This window comes from Corvus hawaiiensis, chromosome 30 (assembly GCF_020740725.1).
Source record: "Corvus hawaiiensis isolate bCorHaw1 chromosome 30, bCorHaw1.pri.cur, whole genome shotgun sequence".
In the NCBI taxonomy this organism is placed as follows: Eukaryota; Metazoa; Chordata; class Aves; order Passeriformes; family Corvidae; genus Corvus; species Corvus hawaiiensis.
In genome coordinates, this window is record NC_063242.1 from 1184980 (window position 1) to 1211079 (window position 26100).

Sequence of the window (26100 nt, forward strand, 5' to 3'; positions counted from 1 at the left end):
CCGTGACGCTGATAACCTGCCCCCCGCCCTGTCCTTCGCACCACAGTCATCACCAAAAACGCCACACAAAGGGATCTGCTAATCTACGTGATTTTATGTCTCCATAGAATACATAAAGTTAATGATAACCCGAGCAGTTTTCAAGAAGGTTACAAGTACAATCGCATAAAAGTTTCAGGACTGCAGTAGTTTAAAAATTGCTTTCAGTTCTTTTATCAAACAGGCGTAGTAATAAGGGAGCTATTTTACAGAGAGTAAGCAGCAACGTGTAGTCTTAGTCTCAAGAAACATAATACAAAGTCAAAATAAACCTCAGCTATCAACAGCCACCACTAGTCTTCACGTTTTACTTTGTCCATAAGATACGGAAATCAAAACCTATCAGACTGACTGTTTCCACTGAAGGGAACTGCGATGAATTTTCCATTAACAGAAAAGTCAGTAGTAGAACAACTTTCTCCAAAGAAAGAACACCACCAGCCACTCATATTGCATTCTAGGATGTAGTGATATTAAGGTTACACTGGAAGGACAAGTTCTCCAGAATTAAAAAAAAAAAAAAAAAAAAAGATTCTTAATACAATTCAGAAAGTATAGTTCATTATATCCATTGTGCTTTTGAAACATTTATGTTGCAGGGATCTTTGGCAACCCAAATTCATCCACCAATACGCCATCCTGTAGGAAAGAAGAAGAAGGTGGTTAACGACTCTCCACCAACCAGAACATTTCACAGACACTTCCTTACTACTTCTACAAAGTGTCTGTATCTGCAATTGCCACTGTGTGACAGCTGGAATCAAAACAAGAGCATCAGTGTTCTTCCTCATTACGAAGCTCTATTAAAGCCCCAAAAGCAAACATACAGAAGCCTTTCTTATGGTTTTAAGACTAGAGCTGTAATGGTACACTTAAATTCTACTGGCAGTGTTTGATAGGAGTGACAAAATGTCATTCTAGTTCTTCTAAACATAATTAAAAGCATTCAGTACACTGTATTCTCAAATTCTCTGTATTTAGCATCCATACATATAATACATAAATAACATACATAAAACATTAAGCACAGTGTTTTGTTCAAAATATTAAGGATCCCAAATATCAAGCAACCAACACAAATGTGATTAATCCAAAACAAACAAAATGTATTTTGCTGTTAAAGAGCAAAGGACTCACTTTGTTTTTTGTGTCTGTAGGAGTGACCTCTGGGATTGCTGGAGCAGATGCGGCTTCATCTAAGTAGGAATTGTCTTCATCAGCTAAAAGCTCATCACCTAATGCATCCAGTTCTGAAATTACATTATGTTGGTTGAAAAATTTTGAAATAAGTTCCTTTTGCAAGAGAAAAGCTGCTCTTAGACTCAGGATTCATACTGAATGCTTACATTCAGACTCACTCAGCATCAGTCATCAGTCATAAATACACACACACACAGGAGAGAACCTTCTTCCCTGCTTTGTAGCATTCCATTGGTATCTCATGTTTGTCTCATGCTCTTGTTACTTCTCTTAAAGCAAATCCAGCTTTACTGTTTAAAAAAAGCTGTTAAAGCTTTTTAAAACACATTTAAAGTATTTGACCAATGAAATAAAAAATCACTGAATGACAGTATGATGATTTTTATATTCAGTAACAAAAAAATCACCCTCCCCCTTCCTAACCTGCTTCCAAATCATCTTCATCAATCTCTGGTGTTCCATAGCTACGGCTCAGTGCCTCCTGGACTTCATTGGCTTCTTCCATCATATCTTCCAACTGATCTTGTATGTCCTGAAGCAAGAATCATTTTAAATTGGTCCATATTTACTCAAATTCAGTTTAGAAATTCCAAAATACAAAGCACTCAATTCTTTTAATGCATAAACCATTTTTTTGAAGCAGCAATAATACAGGTCAAGACACACACATTCAGGACAAGAGTACCTGAAAATCAGAAAAGGTATGAAATGCAGACAAATTAAATCTACCATCTGGAAAATAAGCACTAACCTGAGTGGTGCCACAGCATAATTCAGAAGATATATTAGCATAATTATTGGCAGTGTACTTGAGTACAAGTACAAACAACAAAGGTTTACAATGCAGGCCATATATAAAAAACAATACGAAAGAGAACTTAAAGGAGTTCAGCACTGGCATTGGGTAAGAGTTTAAATGCAGCGTACTTGAAATTATATTTAGAGATCTTATGGGGGGGGGTTTATGCATTTTCTGAAGTCAGGGCCAGGCCTTGCGGACATTTGGCTGGTGTTTCTTTGGTTCTGGGTTTTGTTCTTTTTCATCAGGCACTACCTTGAACTGGGAGATTAAAGGACTAATATGCACGTTACTAGTATAGGGAAACAAAAAAGGACAAAAAAAGCCACAGCAGGAAGTATCCACTAACATTTATGCTGAAGTGCAAGGAAAGGAGAGATTGAAGATTAGTTCAGCAAGGAAACAATAATCAGTACAATAAGGCAAACAACTGATTGTGCAATACCAGAAAAATCAGGAAGGAATTATGATGGTGGTCCCATAAATAAGGCAGACAAACTCACGTGAACTAAAATAGTCACCTTCAAATTACATAGTTCACTCACCACTATTTCAGTACGTTATTTTTGTTCTTTAATCATTTAAACTATAAAAGCTCACCTCAATCTGATCAATCTTGACTTGCTTGTAAGCTTTCTTCATTTCTTTCACCCCCAGTTTCATTGCATCCACCTAGAAGAGCCAAACATCATACTTGTATCTAATATCTAATCTAGCACTGATTAAACAAATTAAACAAGTTTGAGATTAATAAACTAGTACCGTTGTCTTTGTATCCTTCAGTGCCTGAATAGTGTAATTAGCTTGTTCCATATTAAAAGACTGCTGTGACAGATTATCCCTCTGTTGTTCATACCTGTTTAAAAAAAGGCAAATAACGACTTTAAAACACCACACTATTTATTACCACAAACACTCCTAATTTTTTAAGAGTTGAAAAAGCAGCAGCAGTAGTCTAAAGATATGAACAGATTTGGGTTTTTATTTTTCACTTATTATAGAGAATTGCAGAATAAAGAGCTTCATAAAAATCTGGCCATTATGCATTCCTGCGTACTTGAAGCTGACAAAGCTATTCCTGAACTAAGCTTTGTTTTAACTGACAGCAACACCATATTTGCCTAGACTGACAAAGTAGGTGAGGATACAGCAAAAGTTTAATCACAATAAGCTAGACATGCATGCCATGCTCACTAATGCTGTAAGGAGAAGGGAAGAGTTAGCAGGTTATCCAAACCACAGTGGTTCCACACTGGAGTTTTTCAGGGCAGGGAGGAGGGGGAAGATAGCATACCAAAACGAAACCTTTAAGGGTAACCACAGAGAAAAGAAAGACTTTAAAAATTAAGAAATCATCCTTCTTGAAGCTAAACTTGTATCAAATCAAGAATGTAAACTATGTCAAGTTAAACAAAAGAACGAAAACATAAAAATGAACCATGAGTCCTTCTAACATGAAAAGCAGGAGGTCTGATAGACAAGAAGGATCCAAATGCAAAACCTTCTGGACAACTAATGACTGCATATATTACTGTTCCACAAGATCTGAAAGAAATGACTGAGGGATATGACAATAGCCTATTATGAGGGGCCCAGTACTCCCACCAAGGAAGATCAGCAAGCAGCATAGTCAAAAAACAGAAAAAAAAACCCCTAAAGCCCAAAATCAAGCACTCCTCCTCACAACATCTAATTAAAGTACTGCATTCCTTGCCATTTGATATTTTAGATGGTAAGAGTTCACTAATACTTAACAAGTAATTGAGTGAGTCCATAAAGGTACAATTCATCTGAGGGATGTGAAATACAAGATGATGGGAGCTTTGGATCAGACAGCTTCTTAGATTTGCAGTTCATGGACTATGACATATTCCAGTGAAACATTCCTGAACACTTGCCATGTTCTGATATTCTTTCCGTTGGATCTGTTGCTGGACACTTTCAAGACAGGACACTAGACAAGACCAGACCACAGGACCATCTATCCTGTCCACTTGGGGGTCTCTGTAGAGCCACAATTACCTGCACTACATCTGCTCAAGTCCTCAAGGGTGTCCATAAAGAAGAGGTAAATTTCCAGTAAACCAGAGCAAGATCCTCAAATACACAACTCACAGTAATCAATCAATAATATAAAATGAGGCAATCTCTCAGAAAATTTAGGAGCCAAACATATTTGTAATAATGAACAGACTTAGGTCATCTTGTACCAATCCAAATTTATATACTGACATATAAATCATAAACATGCTGATGCAAAATCTGTAAGGAGATGCTTCTGAAAGACTTGTTCAGCATTTTTCTTTAAAGAATGCTCAGGAGAGTACTGGAAAGAGAAATGAAAGTGTGCCTTTGCCCCCCAAAGAAAACAACCTTTTATTAACTACAAGCTCAGAAAGGTTTCAACTTACATCCGCTTCTGCTTTAACACTCTCAGTGCTTTCTGCTTTACTGTATTCTGAAAGACACAATAGTGTTACATTAGGAAAAAATATCTGACTTTACACTTGGTTATCCTGTTTAAACCTAATGCATTGGATTTAAGTTTTCCAAAAAATTCTCAGTTACTAGTGCCAAAAGTTTAACAATAGTTACATTCAGCATTTGGCCTGCATTAATGATTAACAAAACAGGAGTACACAAAACTTCTAGTAGAAAATATTTTCAGTTTCTAGCTTCTGATTTCTGTTTTCAGTACAGAGAATAAGATGTCAAACTTAGTCCATCAGAACTAGCTTTCATTAATACATTTCAATGGTCAGCATCAAGTAATACCACAGCAGGTACTTTGACAATACAGTTTGTATCAGATATGTTTATTTTCAGACACATTTTATATTCTAAGTTCATCCCTTTAAAAATGTGTTGCCCTGCTCTGTTTAGGCATAGTGTAGAGCTTTTTATTTTGGATGACAAACAAAACAGCCTCTCTACCAGACTTAATTCAGGTAACAAGGAAGAAGGGAAGCAAGTTACTTCCCAGGGAGGAATTACATTACACTCTGGAACAAATAAAACACTGTTCAAAGATGCACGTCTAATAAAGAAATCCTGCAGGACCTTATATCTCATCTGTAGGGCAAGATAAAGTTTTAAGAACCAGATGAACTGGCTAAATCACATGACAAGAAGTTTGAGTCACATCCTCTCATGCTTAAATTCCATAGAACATTCTTACCTTTGCAGGTCCCTCTCTCATTTTCTTCATTTGATCCTTATACTTCACTAGTTCTGCATCAAGCCTAGCAATTTTCTTGTCAATTGACTCAGCTCTGCTATCCACCTTTAATACATGAGGGGGAAAACAAAGAAAACAACATTCATTAAGGTTTTATTCAGGTATGGGTCAATAAAAAGAACACCCTCCATTTTATTGTGTTTCTAGCTGAATTGTTTCTTTATAAAACCACTCAGTGGTTTTATAAACAATTTAGATTTTGCAGAGAATCCAAAACCAGAACCAAGTGAAACAACTTCTACAAGGAGCACAAGAAACAATGCTCTGAGGCTGCAGAAAGCTCTGCCACTGTAACATGTTCCCATCATTTTGAGATGCTCCCTTGCAAATGCACTCAGGTTAGAACTCCATTCAGGAATTTCTGGTAACACACAGTGCCACGGACTAAAGCAGAATGGAAAACTTCTAGGTATACCCTGCTGGCATTCCACAGAGCTCTCATTTGGGATATATTTTAACCCTTCACCATAAGAGGGTTAAAAATGACAATTACATAACCAAGCATGGGTATAGGTAGTTCTAACAGCATATACAAATACATAAAAGGCCTTTTTAACATGAACTGACTACCCCAGCATTTCTCTGGAAACAACAAAATAAAGCTTATTAACTTCTCATTCCAAGGAGCCTCTCTGGGGATTACATTATAATGACATTCCAATTATAGCATAAGACAGATCAGTGCAAATTTACAATTCTGCCTTGCTAATGGTGTTGCTAAGCATGTACAATTATGTGGATTTTCATTTTGATGTTTCAGTGACCCTTTTAAAAGCCCACTCTATGACAGCAACATGCCTTTGCCAGAGGCATCCTGAGCAGAACATCAGATACGAACATTCCACACAAGACATTAAAGTGCCTGGGCACAGCTGGCATTGAAAAATTTGTATTAAGCTTTCTATTATGCCAAATATTTTACTAATAGCAAGAAAGAGAAAAATTTGAGATTTTAATACTCCTGTGGGTTCAAAGCATGGCACCTCCTCAAGATCTTCATCAGCTAACTGCACCTTTGAGGTCAGCCTCCACGGGGGAAGAACAGTGATTTGGTTTATTTATATGATTCTTTCAAGCAGTACTACCAGAAGTGGAGACAGAGCCTCCCATATCCATTAACTACATAAAAATTTCACACACACATGACACAGGACCTCAGCTTTTAAAAATGAGACTGGACAGGAGAGGGGAGAATGAATCTAATTTATCCAGAAAACTAGACTGTTTACTAGGACTTGAAGAGCTTCTGTCTATTACTCACAAATAAGGCACACTGAGGAATGTTTCATTGCTACACAAGGGTCCCAATTTACACAAAAGAAAGGGAACCTGAATTTTAACACCGTTGTCACAACTATTAGCCTTTTGTTCCTATGTTTCCTATTTACTACTCTGAAAAACCGTAAGTTTAGAAAGAACAAAAAGTAAAAACACTATTAATGCTTTACTTCCTGGTGCATCCTTCCTCCTACCGGCCTCGTGACAGCTTTGAGTCATCTGACTGTGCTCTGCCAACAAGGAGAAAAAATCCTGCCTTTAAGTGCAATGAATTTTACGTAACTAAACTTGCCTACACATGAAAGAACATCTAAAACATAGGCATGATTACTGCCTAAGAGTTATCTATGTTTTTAACTAATGTTTCATTAATCACTGCTCACCAAACACATTTCCCAACTGCCATTTAATGGCTAACTATCACTGAACTAACATGGTAAGGTATCTTACAAAGCAATTTGATTCTTTCAAAAGGCAGAGCAAAATGTGTCTAAGATAGAAGACACCCCAGAAGCCACAGCAGTTGAGCCTCCAAACTGTTGGACTTAACATTAAAAAGGAATAGTATAAGTTTTTTAATATCTCACATACCTCTCTTCAAAAATAATTCACATGTAATTGAAGATAAAAAAAATCTAATAATGTCTGTAGTTTTAGCAGAACCTATCCTAGAGACTCCACTACTGTGAAAAGGCAGCAAGTCTTTCACAAACCAGATAGCATATAACTTGGCATAAAAAGTTAATTCATAAAATTCAAACTACTGAAAGGAAGTGTTTCTCCCCATGCTCACTAGTATACAGAAATGTCTCACATTTTAATCCCTTCCACAGAAATTGAAAGGCATCGAAACAGGGTGGTTTATACACTTCCTGTGATGACCCACCTTTAAGGGGTCTGCTTGCAACCAGCCCTTCATTTCTCAACAGCTGACCAGCACAGGCTCTCGATTTCATGTTTTAAAAACCACACTGTAACTCATCATTGGTTGCCAAAGTCATCACATGCATAAAATGAACCTGAATTCCGCTTTTTGGTTAATCTGCTGTCTTCCATAATCAAACTTTCAGACAGTGCAATTACAAACAACTAGAAGAGGATTAAAACTGCATTTAGCAGGATTTTTTTGGAAAAAAAAAATAAATAAATTCCTGGTGTTGCAAATCAAAACATCTGTTTAAATTACACTTTTATGTACCCCAAAACTCTACTAGGATTGAACACGATCTTAGCATAAGCAGACTGCTGACCTATCTAAATTTTCCTTTGATTTAGCTCAATATTAGAAAAATGGACATCAGCTTGGAACTGGCAAAAGCAGCGTGAAAAATCTAACAGACTAATAAGGAGTCAGTTGTTGTGAGGGACACAAGGCTTCCTGCTCTTTCACTTACGTTGCCAAAATAGCGAATTTAAGTACTAATAACAGTATCTCACATGGATTTTGGAGTTCAAGTCATCCACCAAAGTGTTTACTGACAACAATGGGAAAGCTAATCCTGATTTTCAATCAGATGCTGTATTCACTGTTCTAACTAAATATATTTAGAGTTATGTTTGGGCTTAATACTGCTAAAAAGCAGTATTAAAACATTCTTTGTCAGTAAGATAAAGCACCGAGACAAACATTATGACCACTTCTCTCTCTCCTCATACCAGCCAGTGGCATACACAAGAGACTGATGTGTAGGTTTGTGGAGGTAGCACTGACAAAAATTAGGTATTTAATTTAGAGAGTCTTTTCACTGGGTAGCAGAATAGATCTTCTGGGAGAAAAACTGTGATTTCTCCACGGAAACTTCTTGTTGTCAGGTTCCAGCGACAAAGCTTAGTTAACCTACATTTATACCACAGCTGTTACTGCCCTTTGTTTACTGACACAAATACTCAAGCAACTGCGTGTTCTTTCTTCACTTCTTCAAATTAGCTTACAACAGAGGGAGCTGCAAAACCATGCTACCATTTTCCCCATACACGTTAAAGTCAAAAAAAAGACTACGAAATTACAAGATAAATCTTAACACTTTTTCTTAACCTTCTTTGCAAGCAGGCCAATACAACAGTTGTCAAGTGCTTTGCCACGTGTTTCCTGAGCATTTCTTACTTGGTCTGAGCTTGCCTATCTGTCCATCTGCACATATCTTTGGCATCGACCCTACAGCAACCCTGCTCACCCCTAAGAGACAAAACACTCTTCTGTATTGGACGGGGAGACTGATTTTCTTGCTCCTGCCCCTGCCTTGCCTCAACTTGCCACGGCAGGAGTTAGCTAGTGCAGTCAGAGCACTCCGCAGACGGAAATGCTGAGAAAATCCAGGAGGATGTAAGGAGAGCCATGCCTTCCATGCTCACTGTGAGCACCCATTTACGGGATGCGCTCCTCGGCACAGGACACAAACGCAGGCATGGGTGTATGAACATAAAGGTACATCCCTGTGTCCGTGTGCGGACACACAAACACGCTGCACCAAAACACACCGTGTATCCCTGCACATTACAGTGCTCAAGGGCAGCCGGGTGTGGCTCTGAGTAACCTGCTCGAGTGGAAGGCGGCCCTGCCCATGGCAGAGGGGCCGGAGCTGGGTGATCACTAAGATCCCCTCCAACCCATTCCGTGGTTCTGTGATGGACATACCCACACACGGACACACACACACTGTGCCCACGCACCGCAGTATCCACACACACACCCTCTCACACCTATGCACAGGTGCGCGTCCCTAGGGCCGCCCCGGCGCTCCCGCCCCTGCCGAGGCGGCGGCCGGGCCGCGCAGCGCTCCGCGGGCCCGGGCGCCCCAGGGCGGGCACTCACCGTCCCGATGCAGTCGGTGAGGCTGGGCGGCGGCGCCTTCGGCTTCGCCTTGCCGAAGAAGCGGTTCATGGCGGCGGCGGTGCCTCGGAGTCGCTCCCGACCCCGGCAGCGGCGGCAGCGCTCCCGGCCGACCCGGAAGCCCACGGCCGGCCCCGCCCCGCCCCGCCCCGCGGAGGAAGGGCCGCGGGAAGCAGGAAGCGCGGTCCGGCGGCGCCGGCCGGAGCTGCCAGCCCCGCTGGCTGGCGGCGGGGCTCAGGGGCTCCTCGGGCAGCACGGAGTCACAGCAGCCCCCACACGGGGACGCTTTTCCGCTTTTCTCCCCCAACACACCCCCTTGTAGCCACTGCTGGAGCTGCACCGCCGGCTTGCAGTGTAGAATCACCCCCGTTAACAGCGGCTCAGCTGATGTGTCAGAAATACCAGGAAAACACGTGAAGTGTACCAAAGCGTGCTGTGAATCAGGAACAGTGCGGCCAGCAGGATAAGGGCAGTGATTGTCCCCTTGTACTCGGCACTGCTGAGGCCACACCTCGAGTGCTGTGTCCAGTTCCGGGCCGCTCAGCTGAGGAAGGACATTGAGGGGCTGGAACAAGCCCAGAAAAAGGCAACGAAGCTGGTGAAGAGTCTGGAGCACCAGTCCCATGAGCAGCTGAGGGAGCTGGGGGTGTTTAGCCTGGGGGGAGGCTAAGGAGAGACTTTATTGCTCTCTACCACCCCCTGAAAGGAGGCTGTAGCCAGGTGGGGGTTGGTTTCTTCTCCCAGGTAAGAAGTGACAGGACAAGAGGACACAGTCTTAAGGTGCACCAGGGGAGGTTTAGGCTGGACATTAAAATAATTTCTTCACAGAAAAGGTGAACAGACATGAGAATGGACTACTCAGGGAGGTGGTGGAGTCACTGTCCATGGAGATATTTAAGGAAGGACTGGACATGGCACTTATTGCCATGGTCTAGCTGACATGGTGGTGTTCAGTCATAGGTAGGGCTCAATGATCTCAGAGATCTTTTCCAACTAATGGATTCTATGATATAATATTTATTTTTTTATATTAAGAACACTTTTTTTTGTACAGAAGTTACTGAGGACCTAACATATCTTTAGGCTTCACCCACTGATCAAACTGGTCTGATGTAAGGAACCCCAGCTTTATAGCAGCTTCTTTTAACGTTGTCCCCTCTTTGTGCGCAGTTTTGGCAATCTTGGCTGCTTTATCATATCCTGTTACAAAACAAAATCAACAAGTTATCCATTCGCAATTTCAGATGATTCATTAGAGGTGAGAGTAAAGTGTGACACAGTCTTTGGAAAATTATTTGCTAGGCATTGCTATTACTGCTTAACTCAATTTGCAGGAAATGAAATGTACCAAATGTTTACACCAACTCCTTACTTAAAGTAAATTTTGTTATTGTGGTCTTAATTAATTTAGCTCAAAGATTTTTACAGCATTGTCCTTTAAATAAAAAATCTCATATTGTAATATTTCACTCATCATTATTAGAGGTCAATTTAGGAAAACAGGTACACGAATTCTCCCAATCTCCTTTTGACTCTAATCAGTCATTTTTCTAATACCCTGGCATGGCCACTACAAGGAGAACACACCTTTTACAACAGCAATTGGTGATGCTGAAGTAAAGTAACTTTTGACCTGACCTGGCCTCCAGGCATTGTGACAATACAAATAAAGTGTACAAAATAATGCTACCACAAATTACTTCAGTATGTTCTGAGAAGTTTTTGAGCCTTAAACCTACCTATATGTGGGTTCAGTGCTGTTACCAACATCAGAGATTCATTCATCAGTTTGTTGATCCTGTCCGTATTGGCTTGGATTCCAACTACACAGTTATCAGTGAAAGAAACACACACATCTCCTAGAAGTCTTGCAGAGTTTAAAACATTTTTAATCTAACAAGACAAAGAACAAAATACCAATTATTTAATTCAGGTATTACTAGTTGCACATTCTGGTACCTTTGTTCATAACCAGTGCCCTCCTTACAATATCAACTTATTTAACAGGCTGTTTTCCTTCCAGTATGTAAAGGGGGCCTACAGGAAAGGCAGAGAGGGACTCTGTCAGCAACTGTAGTGATAGGACAAGGAGCAATGGGTACAGACTGAAAGAGGGGAACTTCAGGTTTGGTATCAGGAAGAAATTCTTTACAGTGAGGGTGGTGAGATGCTGGAACAGGTTGCCCAGGGATGTTGCAGATGCCCAACCCTGCCAGTATTCAAGTATTCACTGAGAGGGGTTCTGCCCATAAATTATCTGACTGTACAAACAATTACATATAAAGTCCTAGATATGTAAAACTTTATGAACTTACCATCATGGGCTTAAAGACATTCAGTTCAAAGTGTCCATTGCTTCCTCCTACAGTAACAGCAACATGATTTCCCATAACTTGGGCTGCCACCATAGTCACAGCTTCACACTGGGTAGGATTCACTTTTCCTGGTTGTGAAAGGGAAAGAAAAAGGTTACCAAAGGAGAAGGAAGGGGAAAAACAAACCAACCAACCAACCACCAGCAGCTGTTTACCAAATCACATTCAATAGAAAATGTTTTTTAAGAGATAACTGGTCTTACTCCTCTGTATCTGTGCACCACAGAAAATAAAGTATTTCCACAAATGATATTAAATTGACTGTACTATTCCAGTATTTTCAGCTAGAATTTGTAAAACAGCTATGGCTGCTTCAGCAGTCTCCCAAGACTCAGAGCTGGATCACATGGGCATGAGCTAAGAGCTGTTCATTACCTCAGTTCATAACAGTCAAGAGATTACAACCTGTCTTTACATGTGCAAGTTGGAATTTCTGGGAGATCACTAACAAATCTCACTCAGCTCAAGGAAAGTACTGCTGATTTGTCACAATTACTTGTGATAAAGTTAGTACACTTTATCAGAAAAAAAAACAAAACAGAAAAATAAAAAAACAATCCCCCACCAAACCCAACACACACACCAAGTTAGAGTGGCCTCCCAACAAGTTTGTTTTATGACTTAATTTTTAGATATAATCCTAGTCAGAACATTCATTGTTTGCTTTTCTTAGAGCCAGATATGCTCATTGAGCTGTTTCTTTTATAATTTACCACACAGGAGGAACAATCTTAAAATAGTTATTGGATGTACAATATTCATATATAAATACTTTTTTAGGAGAGGAAAGGAATGATTTCTAGTATTATTCCTTTCTTTCTCATCCTCCCATACAACAGGATCATTGCAGAAGGGAAAATGTGAGTGCATAACACTAATCATGCTAGGAAGTAAAGACAGAAGTCAAGTTACATGGTGGTATTGCTTCAATTCACAGATTAAAGATTATTTCAGAAAAGCCTTTACCTAAAATTGTAAAGATCTTCCAATTCTAAAGGAAGGCTTTGAGAAGTATGCTTGTATTAATAAAGCCATATTCGTACAGATACTACTCTCCCCCACACACTTGCCAGCCCACAGCTGTGCAAGCATTTTTATGAACACAGGTTTTGGTAAAATACAGCACTAGATAAAACCTGAGAGAATCATGGACTTACTGACATTTGTGATGGTGTTTGGTAAATATCTCTTAAGAGACAGTGGTCCAAAAAAAAAAAAAAAAAACCAAACAGGTCATTTTTCCCTGTATGTTTTCTCTGTACCTGGCATGATGCTGCTCCCTGGTTCATTTTCAGGCAGGATGAGCTCTCCCAGTCCAGAGCGTGGTCCAGAGCCCAGGAAGCGAATGTCATTAGCTATTTTCATCAGACTGCACGCCACCGTGTTCATGGCTCCACTGAGCTCCACTAAAGCATCGTGAGCTGCAAGAGCTTCAAACTTATTTGGAGCAGTGACAAAAGGCAAACCTACAAGGAGAGGTGTAAACATTAAACCAGTGAAGCATTTCCTTGCGGACATAAATCAGACAAACACATAACTAGCTTAATAAAAACTAAAAATTATTAACACTGTAAGATCATCTCTTTCCTCTAGAGCTTTCTTCACACACATTTCTTAATCAAATTGAACTAAATACAAAAATACACAATAAAAGTCACTGAAATATAGAAGAGTATAAAATTTGAGCATCTACCTACAACAAAGGTACAAATTTCATGCTTTCATAGTGTGTTTCATTCTAAGCATTGCTTCTGCACCACAGTATTTTGTGAATGTCCATTATCTTTCAGAAGTTAGCCCAACTTAGGCATTTCTTGCATTAAATCAAGTTAGAAACTTTAATTTGTTAATTGCTGTGATGCTTTCGGTTATAAAAATAGATGGTTTTGCATCGCAGTGCAGGCATTAGGGTAAGTAAGAAGTAATCACAATGGAATTGGCTACTTAGAGAAGAACTCATCTCAGTATTAGCACTGGAAGGGAACAATAAACCAGCCAGAACATGGGAAAGCTGGTTGAGACTTAGGAGGATGCCTGCCAACAGCAAAAGGACAGGAGCAATGGAAGGAACAGCTCTGTTTATGTTAATTAAATGCCTGAGATGCAAGTCTAGGTTCCATGATGAAAAACATTCCTTCAGTACTTTGCCCTGGAAGGACAGTCCCAGCAGAATGCTATGAGAGGTTACAGACATCACTAAGGACTAACTGTGGGCTGGACTTCTGCCCGCAGAACCACTGATCTGAGCTTTCAGCACCAGTTCCAAGGAGAGCGGCATAATTCCCTTAACTTCTAGTGTTTTGCACTTCCAAACAAACACCAAATCCCACACAATTTGCATGGGCCTGTGAACTGCACAGCTGGCTTCTCAGCTACAGAGATCCATCCAAACTCTTCCTTTTGTCCTCACCAATAACCACTCTCTGTAAGAGCATGAGGAACCTCAGGAGTCTGCCCTATGCATACAACCTGCCCACACAGGACAGAAAACATTCCATTGACATGGGAAAGCTTCCTAACATCACCAAAACATGCCCTGTACTGCTCCTGGCAGCTGCTGTTTACAAGAAGTTACTTCTCTCACAGGGTACAAGAAACTCTTGACCCTCTGAAAGACAGTGAATAATAGATCCATCAAAACAAAAATGCTGTCAACTAAGCAATTTCAGCTTTCACAGCAAAAGTAAATGACATATGTACTCATTTGTTTGGGGGGCATTTTGAAAACTGATACCGTGACACAAAAGATCTGGTTTACAAGTCAAAAAAACTCAATTGCACTGTAAATTAAGTTTTAAGATCTATAAAGACAGAATCAAAAAAATCAGTTAACTTCTACTCTTTCATATGAAAAAACCAGACTGGCTTTGGAAGTGGTTTTTTTCCCTTCTTTTGCACCAAGTCACTGTAAATTAAGAGAGGCAGAGGAGCAAAGATGAAAACAGAACCATTATAGTTGGGCTAATAATAGAAGTCTGAAACTGTATCCATATCCAAACAGCCTTGCTTGGATAAACACCATCATTTCAGTCCCTTTCAATGCACTGAGTATAATTATCAAAACACATTAACACAAAAATCCGAAGTAGAAGGCATATAACACATTAACAAAAGTTTCACGTTGTAATATAAATACGATTTAAGCTTATGAGAAGTATGGGAACTGGAAAGATTTAGTTTGAATTTGACTGTATGTTACATACACTGCTTTACTGACAACTCACTCCCAAGGATCATTCCTCACCCGTCAGTTCAGCCACTTTAGCAGCAACTTTCTCAGCAAAGCCAATTCTTGTGTTCAATCCTGTGCCAACTGCAGTCCCTCCAGCTGCCAGCTGATACACTCTTGGCATGGTAGATTCAATCCTAGCCACACCATATTTAATTTGTTGCACATAGCCACTAAATTCCTTTGAAAGAGAGGAGGACAAAGTTAAGGAACGAAGACAACAACCAAGAACAAGCATCTAGATTACTTTAGATTTTTAACACGATTTGACTAATTTCTTTAAAAACCTGAGAGCACCCAATCTAAGCATGTTTCATTAAGAGGGAAAGCATACCTCTATTAAAAGACTGCTCCCATGCTACCAACAATTAAACATAAACCAATCTGACTATATAAAAATGTGCATATAATGCATCTTTCTCTTGCCTTTTATCTCAGTTGTGTACTTAGCAGGATCTGATTCCATAGTAAATCAGCTCCAAGATGACACTAATGTTCTCAAAGGACAAACAGAGAAATGGATATCGGGCTTTGTTCACTTAATCTTAGTAAAAACCCCACCTGTGCATTCTTGGAAAAACTCCACAAATTCTGCCTGGATGTCTATCAATTCAGTTTAATTCATTACTAAATTACTGTAATATAAGCCATTTCTGACAATATGGTAAGATTTGCCATCTTTTATATATATATATACACATACATACACACAAGATCATGTATCAAAGATTTTCATGCAAAATACTTAGTAGTTTTCTGTGTTGGCAAAACATAACTTACATAAATTTACAGATTACAGACTACTACTACCTCTTCCTTGCAATGTCAGTGTAACAGAAAAACTGCTGGGCTATCTAGTAATGAAACATCATTTTAAAACAATTTATATTTTACTACTTTTAGAAGTAAAACACATATGGAAAAAAAATTAAGAAAAATTATGACACATGTATTGGTGTATACCATACCCAGCAAATTCCAGTTCAGACTGAAAATACTCAGGCTGAGATTCAGCCATTTTCCTATATTTTATCTTAAACCATCAACTTAATTTAGGCATCCTTAAGTTTGACTTAATTTCCTCCAACACATTTACAAGAATTTTCCAAAGAAATGCATAATTCTTTTTTTACCTGTCCAAGTGTAAGTGGAACAGCATCTTGTGTATGAGTGCGCCCTATTTTTATGATCTGGGAAAACTCTTTGGATTTCCCTTCGAGTGCATTCTGTAGCTTCTTTAGTCCAGGTAACAAGACCTCATTAACCTCCTGGGCAGCAGCAATATGCATTGCTGTTGGGAAAGTGTCATTTGAACTCTGTGGAGAAAATTCAAGCAATTAATTTACAAGCTTTTCTCACCACTGCTGCTGTAAGATGTACATGTGTGGCTTTATTCTCTTTATCTCATAAACAATTAGAAACTAAACTAAGAGTAAGCAGCTTGGGGTGTTCCACAAGGTCAGTTCCTTATTGATAAATCAACTTTTTATGACTACACCCACAGAAAGTTAAATTTAATAGATTGTTCACAACAACCTTGGGACAAAAAAAAGAAAAGGCAGTAGTTATGAGAGATGGCTAATGAATGAACAGATGATTGTAAAGGAATTGCAGGCAACTTCAAAGCATGCATGTGTTGCTGTGATAATGTTAAATCCATAGTTCACAGAATACTGAGTAAGCACAAAGGATCAGGAAGGAACACAACCAAGTCAGTGGTTTAATCTTTCCTTCAAGGTAGGTGAAGTTTAAGAGAGAAGTATAATAAAAATGTCTACCATGATCCAACTTTTAGAAACTGGACCTGTATTTAATTTAAGACTGTAGCAGTGGTTGTCATAAAGCCACTTCTGTTTAATACATCATGTGTGAACTTATCTATCGTGAATGAATTCGAAGTTTTTAATCATACTGTCGCTGACAAAGTTCATTTTAACTGAAAAAAACAGAAAATTGTTGCCAAAGTTGTCCACAGAACTTTTTTTTTTTTTTTTAAATCTGAACAGTGGATAGAAGAAAACTCAAAATTTACAATTCAAAGACACAGAACTTTTGCAATTAAAAGCAGTATAAAACAAGTGTAACAACCTGGCTTTTGTTAACATGATCATTCGGATGCACTGGCTTTTTGCTTCCCAATGTGCCCCCCATTATCTCAATAGCTCTGTTGCTGATGACTTCATTGACATTCATATTGGTTTGAGTTCCAGACCCAGTCTGCCACACCACCAAAGGGAAGTGATCATTTAATTTTCCTTCAGCTACCTACAATAGAAAAAAGAAAGAAAAGTTGTTCCACAAGAAAAAAAAGTAAAAGCATTAAATCTGAAAATTTTATTGCAAAATTAAAATTATGCTCTCCATTATATTTTGAAATCTACATATAACATCAGGGAATTTACACTATTACATATTACATTTTTATGTAATACCTGATATTAACAGGGAAAAAACCATTTGCTATGCTTTTTGAAGACACTGGATTGTGAAATACAGAGATATATAGAATTTGATTTCATGTTCTACAGACATAGAAAATATTTTCAAAAGGTGCTTTAGGTTACATCTTCTCTCTGTGTAATTGGACCCTGCTATTTCTCAATAAAGAAATTCATCCAGGGAAGTTCCAGACCTCTGACACCTGTACACATTACATGTTGCATCAACAAAGCCAGCAGATGGCTGCTAGTATCAAACACCTCCTTCCTGTAAGGCAGTCTCTCCTGTTTGATCAACATTTTTTGAAGCCTGCTGAATGTCAGACACATTCAGAGAGTTTTCTAAAGATGCGTTTCTGATAGTATCAGAATCTGTGCTCAGAAGTATCACTCTCACACATACTAGCCTCAGAAAAGCAAAGGATCTGTTGTCACAACTCTGAGGCTAGATAACCAGATTATCAGGATACATCAGTCCTCCTGGAATCATGCTTTTCAAGAGAGGATCTTCTGTACTTCCCATCTTATAGAGAGGCAACATTCCCACCTTCAAGAGTAACTTGATTCCTCTTTCTATTTAAGTTGTATTAGAAAATTATTTTGGAGGTGAGAGAAAGGGTATCATAGCAGGGGTGTTTTCAAAACACAACAAAAAGAGCCACAACAACTTTCAGAATTTATGACTCTCAACTAAGGAGCCTTAATCCACCAAAACTTCTAATCCACCTTTAACTAGGGGAACCCTAGAGACCACAAGAAGAGCCTGGACATATTCTGGAGTTCCCCAAAGCTTTTGGGTCTAGGAAGAGTATACGGCTTCTGCCAACACTGAAATATTTTTAAGCTAGTCAGGACAAGAAAACTCTGTTAAAAATGCTTCTAGATAAACAACTCTGTTGATTTATACAAAGCAAAACACCCGGTATTATTACACCTCAAATAATGATCACTCAGAACTCTCTGCACTTGGGTGGCATTTATCAACATGCATTTGAACATTCTATCATTTCTTTACATGCCAGAAAGAAAACAGTAAAATATTATATTAAGTAAATGATCTCTGGAAAACAAGATTTACTAACAGGAAATGCTTTTCTCTAACAATCTGAGGAATGCAATCCCCCAACCTCCTGTGAAAAGCTGAACAAAAATACAGTGGCAGTTCCAGTATTTTGAACAGCTGGTTCCTACCTCATTTGCTGCCTGTACAATGGCTTTAGCAATCTTTGGGTCGAGACCATAGTCTTGATTTACTTCAGCAGCTGCTCTCTTCAAGATGCCAAAAGCCCTTATAACTTGGACCTGAGACACAAGGGTAAGTTTAAGTACACAATTTCTTTCCCCCCAAAAGGACATGTTAGCAATTTATAGCACATGTCTACTTCTAAACCAAACTCCTCTGCTCTTAAATCCAGCAGCAGTCCATCAACCAAACCAGAGAGCAATCAGGACATCTGACCTATGCTCCCACCAACAGTAACATTCATCCAAGCAGTCCAGAGGGCAGTACACAGCTGTTTTTGTAAGCCCAGGTATGCTCTGTGTGTCAAAAGTTACATGTATCAGAACTGAACTGGTTCCATTTCTAAAATAGCCTTTTGAGGGAAAACTGACACATTTCAGTACATGGAAAGTCAGTCTATGACAAAGCACATGCACATTAATGGTCTATGCACAGCTACACATCATAAGTTTAGATCAACATATGCTATGCTAAACAACTTCAACAACAAACTATATAAATGCTACATCAGACAAATTATTCCATTTGCTTTTTCATCTTTGTAAAGATGACAGATTTCTATTCATTCTGTTTATTAAAAAAATAAAGCAGCACCATATAATTATTCAAAAGCAATTTTCAATTTATTTAAATGCAACAAGAAATATCTCTACCAGAATAATATATTGCCGTGAAATTTCTACCTTTAGTTAAAATTCAAAGCTGCTCACACTTCCAGCAAAAGCTTAAGAGGAAGGTATCCACTTTCACATCCAAAACATACTCTAGAGAAGAAGAGAATACAGATTTGAAATACTTACTGGCATCCTTTCTGAAACACCTCCAATCTTGAAGTTCATTGTAGATCTAACAGTCTGGGCACCATAGTATTTGTCACTTGGGACCTTCAGTTCACCAAAGGTATCATATTCTATCCTAAAAGCCTCTTGAGAAGACTGTGGGAAAGGAAAAATAATTCAAACACTGGCAATCAGTATATTCTTTTTGAAAGCAGGTTGTCAAGAAAAAGATGTTAAAGAAGAGGGAAAAAAATACAAAGCCAAGACATGCACCTAGTCACAGGTATTTTTCTAATTAGATCTTCAAAGTTGAGACATTCTTCTAGTTTGAGCACCTGTCTCAGTAAAAGCCACAACTACAAACTGTGTACCATAGCTGACCCATGGTGACAGGCAGCCCTTGTGGCTGAAGACCTCGGGTGCCCACTGCATGAAGCCTCATCCTGACAAAAGACTCTGTTTCTCCTTTCCAAAGAATTAGTAAATTAGTAATTAATTTACAGAACAGCATTTTGTTAAAACCCAACTGAAGAAGAAGCATGGTAAGAATTCGGGCAGCATCTGCCTGATCAACACATGGGCAACACAATTCCTGTTTGAAATCCACTCTGCATGGGACACTTAATACTGGAAAGGAGCAACTGACTAATCCAGTACCAAGTTACTGACCACTAATTGTCATTTCTGGCCTAATAAACCAGGAACACAGTTGCTCTTTAGCTGTGCAACACAAAGAACTCTATCTAGGTATATTTTGTGCAATATTTATGTATGGTAATATTTCTGTGTCATATATCCACCTAGCGTCTGTTATTATCTAACACAGGCATAAGTAAATTAATTTAGGTGACATTCCCCCCAAAAATTGAATGGTTCTTTTTGTAGAACAGCCTATTCATTTGTGATGATGTGATCACATTCAGAAGCATCTCTACAAAGATTCTGGAACTGGACAGGAAGCAAGAGCAGTTTACTCTTCCTCTTCCCACTTCCAAGTGCTGACCCACTTGGTCAGCAAAGTCGCAATTTTCTGTGAGAAAAGTATTCCTACTTTCCCACAACAGGAGATTATCTTCTTTCAGAGTCTTCAGGAAGGGGGAAAAGTCTTTTTCATGTCTTTATCATGGATAAAAGTTAAACAATCCCAGCCCTGTAGGCAGGGTATATACATATACAATGCAGAGTTCCTGACCTAACCACGACCCTCAGGGGTGAGTCCTTGCGAAACAAACCCATTAACAGAGTCAAGGTTCCCCCTGAGCTTCCTTTTCTCCAGGCTAAACAACCCCAGCTCCCTCAGCTGCTCCTCACAGGACTTGTGACCCAGACCCTTCTGAGTCCAGCTTCACTGTGCTTCTCTGAACTCACTCCAGCACCTCAATGTCCTTCCTGAATTGAGAGGCCCAGAACTGGATACAGGATTCGAGGTATGGCCTCACCAGTACCAAATACATAAAGAGTTTGGGTCAGAAAATGGGGAAAGCATCGTCTATGTTCACACAGTTCTTACTCTTCCCTAGGAGTCCACTTCTGAAGTCAGACTGTTCCTCTCTCTTCTTGGTTCATTTTACTTGCTCCTTCTTTAGTGGGTCTCAGTGTTCTTGGACAGAAGCACAGCTGGGTATTGGCCAGAACACCCTCTCCAGCAGCCCTGACCTTCTGCCTGCCCAGGTTTGCATCACCATGGATGGCAAGCTGCAGGCAGGGAGGGGAAAGTGTCTCACCCTTTTTATTATCCTAAGCATCATTCCCATCCAGATGGAAACACTCTGCCATCAGGTACCATCAGTCACATACCAGAGACATCAGCCCTGCTCACTTTGAGTACTCCAGAGGAGGTGGTGCCTGTGAGCTGGAAGAAACTGCAGCCCGGTCCACAACAAGGGTTAGCTCTCACACGGCTGTCCTGCTCCCCACATCTTGTGTTTTGGCTGATGCTCTCCCAGGCACTGACTCCACAAGAACAGAAAGCTTAGTGTGGAAGAGTACATAATTCCTATGTTCTTTAATCCTCTTTGTCCTGCTTGAGTCACTTAGCATTCATTTACATGCTAACAAAAAACAGAACATAGTAAATGCTTCTTTAGTATATTACTACCAAAAATGTTTAATTGGGATGCTTTTGGGTCTTAATGTACATGTGTGCACATTAATATTCCAACAGTTGGGACCACTGACTCACAGTCTTTGAAATGCCTGCTTTTGACATTTGGGCACCTTGTAAAAGCACACAACGCCAGCTTTCACAGAGCTGGATAAGCAGAACCAAATTCAGCTCCAAGCCTAGCTCTCAATATCATCAGTGGTTTAATCACCAAAAGTATTCACCCTCAAACAATATAAATAGTTAAACTACCTGTAACCTTTTAGACAAAAAAGCTACCAGTTGCACAACTGATTCCTCAAACTTACATAATTCTAATGTCAACAATGGTGAAACAAAGATAAATAGGATCGGATCATCCTCGTTCAAGTACCTTTCAACAATGAAATCGCTATTAAAAAAACAACAACGTTCCTAGCCAATTCCAAATTCATAAATTAACATGGTGAGGTACTTTAAGAAGAATGTCATTTGCTGACTCCTAGTGCACCAGGTGCCATTAGGTAAAAAAGCAAAGTGGTATTTTTCATGCAAACTGAAGTAACTGAGCTGCAGCATTACTCTCAGACCGCTGCAGCAGCCACTGTCTGAATGTGAATGTAACACACATGATTCCCTCTCTCCTCAGCCAGAATTCAACCTCTTGAGTGGCTTTATGAGCTGAAGGTCCCAGTTCCTGTATGTAAAGCAGTTTCAGCAGTCACCCCCTGACCCAGAGGACCAGCTGTAAAATGGTGCATCAGTAGCACACTCGCATCAACCCTCTACTCCCCCATTCCCCCGGGCTCAGGAAAAGCCAAAAGGAGACCTGGAAACTCTGCCACAAGCCAAGGCGATCTCCTGTGCTCACCTAGTTTCTATCCTAGCTACAAGCAAGGACCTGCTCACAACTACTGTTCCTCACATTTACTGAACTTTTTTTTTCTTAGGAGGCCTGACAAGGTGTGTTCAGCCCTCCAAAATCCCTAGAACCCAAACACAGTCTAAAGCTTACAGAGTTAGGCAAATAGAACTGTACTTTTGCCTTGTTGCAGGGAACTGATCAGAACTGATTGCACCATAACACACCAGAGATACTCAAATGGCAGAACTGCTGCAAAAATGCTTCCTGTGAAAAATTACATTCCAATATATGGATACAGCAACTTTTGGATAGAAGTGTTTCAATTCAAAGAACCATCATTTTTAGCATGTCAAAAGCAATCTTTTGAGGCCATCAGAATATGTAATTTCTGTTCAACTGCCCTCCTTTATCAGATGAAGAACGTTTTCATTTTTAAGCATTGTTTCTCTTTTGTAACATAATTTGAGTCACAAATTCTGAAATTTACCTTTTAGACCCCAAACTCAAATATTTTACAATGTTCACCTACAGAAGGAGCATTATAACAATTTCATTTAAAACATCTTGTGCAATTTAGCTGTTAGTTAAGGCAACACAATAAACATACCAGGACAGCATAAATGTTACCTTGGATCTACACAACATGCTTTAAAAGAACTCTAGCTACTGAAAAAATCTCTACAAACATCAAAAAGTCATGCCTTGGGTTTGTTGGGAGGCTGGTTTTTTAATTTAAATACTGGTTAGTACATCTTTTGGTCACTCCTCTTTTACATAAGAATATACAGAGCTCTTCCTGTAAGAATTCAACAGCGGCTTGACTTCCCAATTCACTGAGGGATGTTTTAACTAGTGCTGTTATTTAAACTCAAGGAACTCACAATACACACAGAACTGGTCACATTTCTGACCTGCAAAGAGCAAAACACATCTCTCTTTCTTGTAAGATTGCAGATCAGATTCATAAATACCAGGTTTTCAGCAAATAAACGAAGGCCATGATCTATAATGTTTTTCTCAGATGACGCCAAGTGGCAAAATAAAAAAGGGAACAATCCAACAGGCCAGTGGTTTGAGTTACATATTCTGCTCTGACACCAGTTTTCTCATGCAGGGTAAGTTTCACCCACCATGAAGCTTTTTCACTCGTTGGGAAGCTTGTTCTTTCAAACGCTACTTTTTACACCTTAATCAATATCACAGATTGGAAACTAATGTTCTAGATAAATCTATTAACTAATTTAGTAAACTAAGGAACCGATAAAATCCCGAACACGCCGCTTTCTGCTGAAATTCTTCTGACAGTCTAAATTACCTCCTTGTTTTAAGGAGTGAACTCACAAAGATGCGCCTGAGACGAAGGCTTCCATGCAACATCCTACGTGTTAGCAGTGAGATTTGAAGTTCCTTATCCAAATAGTGTTTCTGTTTCTATGTTGAACCTCACGCAACAATCAAGTCCCACTCGCGTCTGAGCCCGACAATCAACTGATTATACACGAATATCTACTGATGATGCCTGCTACAGGTACCCGGCAGTTCTCAGCTGAAAGCTCCCTAATTTTCAGGAAGCCCCAGAGCTACTCCAGTGGCGAATATTCCCATTCCTGCGAGGATGCAGCTTTCTGTTATTCGCACCTCCACAGCTCCAAGAAAACGCCTAAAATTCCTGCTGGAAGCAGCTGCCGCACAGCACAGCTCTGTGCAGCAGGTCCTGCACCAACACCTTTCCTGCCTGGCAGGATGCCCACCCTGCCCGGCCACACCGCGACGGCTCAGGGCCGTGCTCGGGCGTGAATCTCATCCCGGGCAGTGCCACGGGAGAGCTGCGCGCTGCACATCCCGGCCTGCCCGGGAGCCGCTGCCGAGCGGGGCCGAGCCGGGCCCGGCGCCGCCTCCCGCCCCGCCGCAGGAAGGATGCGGGAAACGGCCGCAAAAGCCCGGCAAGGGATGGCGGACTCGCCTTCCCGGTGCTGGCGAGCTCCCGACGGAGCAACACACGAGATTAAAGCCCCGGCCCTGCCGGAGACCGCCGCTCCCGCTGCCAGCGCCCGCTCCCCACTCCCTGCGGGCGGGGGCGGAGCGAGGGCGGCGGCGGCCGGCGGTGGCACTTAGAGGTCACGGCTCCCCGCTCCCCGCCCCGGGCTCACCATGGCGGCGCGGGGCGGCGCCGGGATCCAGCGGCCGGGGGTGGCGGGAGGCAGCGGGGCCGGCGAGCAGGAGAGGAGGAGGCCGGCGGAGCGGCCGAGGCGGCGGCAGGCGTGCAGTGAGCGGTGCATGGTGGCGGGGGCCGGGAGCACCGCGGGGGCGGGAGGTGCGGCGGGACCGCCCCGGACGAGCGTCACCGGCCCCGGAGGCTCCGCCGCGCCAATCGGAGCAGCGGCGGGCGCTGAGTGCGGCCCCGGGGCGGGTCCGCCCGGCCTGGGAAAATCCGGGAAAACGCGGCCGCCCCGGGCGAAGGGCAGCAGCGAAAGAGCTGTAGCAGCGGTTTCTCCACGAGCGGGGAAAAAAGTATGAGCTTGTTCTGCGTTAGTGTAGCCTTTTCAAAGATGTAGAGAACTTTATTCCCTCCCTCCTAATGACAGTCAAGGCTCCTTTTATAAAAAAAGCCAAGTCAAGGCGCAGCCCCCTCTTCACTTCCTACTCAAGAAGGCAGAGTGCTCCAACGTGTTACGTCCCTCCCTGGCGCAAAGTACAGAAACCTTTCTAGAGTGAAAGAGAGCACATTCCATTTTTCCACCCACCAGCAGCAATATTCCAACACTTCAGGTTTTCCAACATTCTGTTTTTTCTCAAAGAGCAGCCAACATTCAGCTGTTAAGAAAACAATTTTTTGGCAAACATGGAGAATGCTCCATTCCATTGCAATCTTCATAAGTACACTTCAGTCCTACAAGAACTGTGTTATTCACAGAAATGCTGCCACAAACTGCTCTATTAATGCCTTACAAGTTACACCTTGGCACTAAATGTACATTGAATTCGAGTCTTGTAAGCTTTTAGTATTTAGGCAAGTCTTCTGCCCCTTGGCTCCTGCGAGAAAATACAGTCTAGGAAATACACAGGGCATGCCACTAGAATGGCTTAAGAAGTTCCAGAGACAGTAAAGATTGGGTAATAATACAGAATATAATATTATATATATTATTCTGTATCAGAGGAATTAAGTGGAAGTCTCCTTTTTCATTCAATAAAACAGTATGACAATACAAAGTTTTAAGTACTACTGCATCATCTTATTTTCTTCAGTATTACTTAGTCAGCAACTAAGATGCTTAAGTCCCCACATCACAAAATTCAGCATCTCCATCTTGTCTAAACTGTTGCAACGAATAGCTGGGGTTGGAAGGGAACTATGGAGGTCATCTAGTCCAACCTCCATGCTAAAGCAGGTTCACCTTGAGCAGGTTGCGCAGGACTGCATCCAGGCAGGCTTTTAGTATCTCCAGGGAAGGAGATTCCACAACCTTTTTGGGCAGCCTGTTCCAGTGCTCCACTAACGCAACCGGTGGCTTGTCAGCACAAGCCCCGGCGTGCCCTCGGGCAGAGGGGACGCAGCGTTGGCCCCCACAGCGCCCTCGCTGCACGGCTCAGTGGAATCAGCGTGAGATGGGTGCGTGCGCTGGCTCCTCCTCAGAGGAAGCACGTCCGGCAGCCGATGGAATGGCTCGCGTTTGCCCGGAGGCAAAGAAGGCGGGAGGGAC

At 41.0% G+C, this 26100-nt stretch overlaps 2 protein-coding genes across 2 annotated transcripts; both read right to left on the reverse strand.

Moving 5' to 3' along the window:
• Positions 1-74: 74 nt before the first annotated feature.
• CHMP5 (charged multivesicular body protein 5) lies at positions 75-9525 on the reverse strand. The gene is made up of 8 exons (XM_048289288.1): positions 9367-9525; positions 5217-5321; positions 4450-4496; positions 2801-2894; positions 2639-2710; positions 1663-1771; positions 1177-1289; positions 75-678 (listed from the first exon to the last, which is right to left on the reverse strand). The coding sequence occupies exons 1-8, from the start codon at positions 9433-9435 to the stop codon at positions 628-630; spliced, it is 660 nt and encodes a 219-aa protein (XP_048145245.1). The 5' UTR covers positions 9436-9525; the 3' UTR covers positions 75-627.
• Positions 9526-10381: 856 nt separating this feature from the next.
• FH (fumarate hydratase) lies at positions 10382-24697 on the reverse strand. Its single transcript, XM_048289287.1, has 10 exons — positions 24547-24697; positions 19470-19604; positions 18618-18728; positions 17077-17253; positions 16122-16304; positions 15004-15169; positions 13022-13225; positions 11700-11827; positions 11124-11277; positions 10382-10584 (listed from the first exon to the last, which is right to left on the reverse strand). The coding sequence occupies exons 1-10, from the start codon at positions 24673-24675 to the stop codon at positions 10442-10444; spliced, it is 1530 nt and encodes a 509-aa protein (XP_048145244.1). The 5' UTR covers positions 24676-24697; the 3' UTR covers positions 10382-10441.
• Between the last annotated feature and the right edge of the window lie 1403 nt (positions 24698-26100).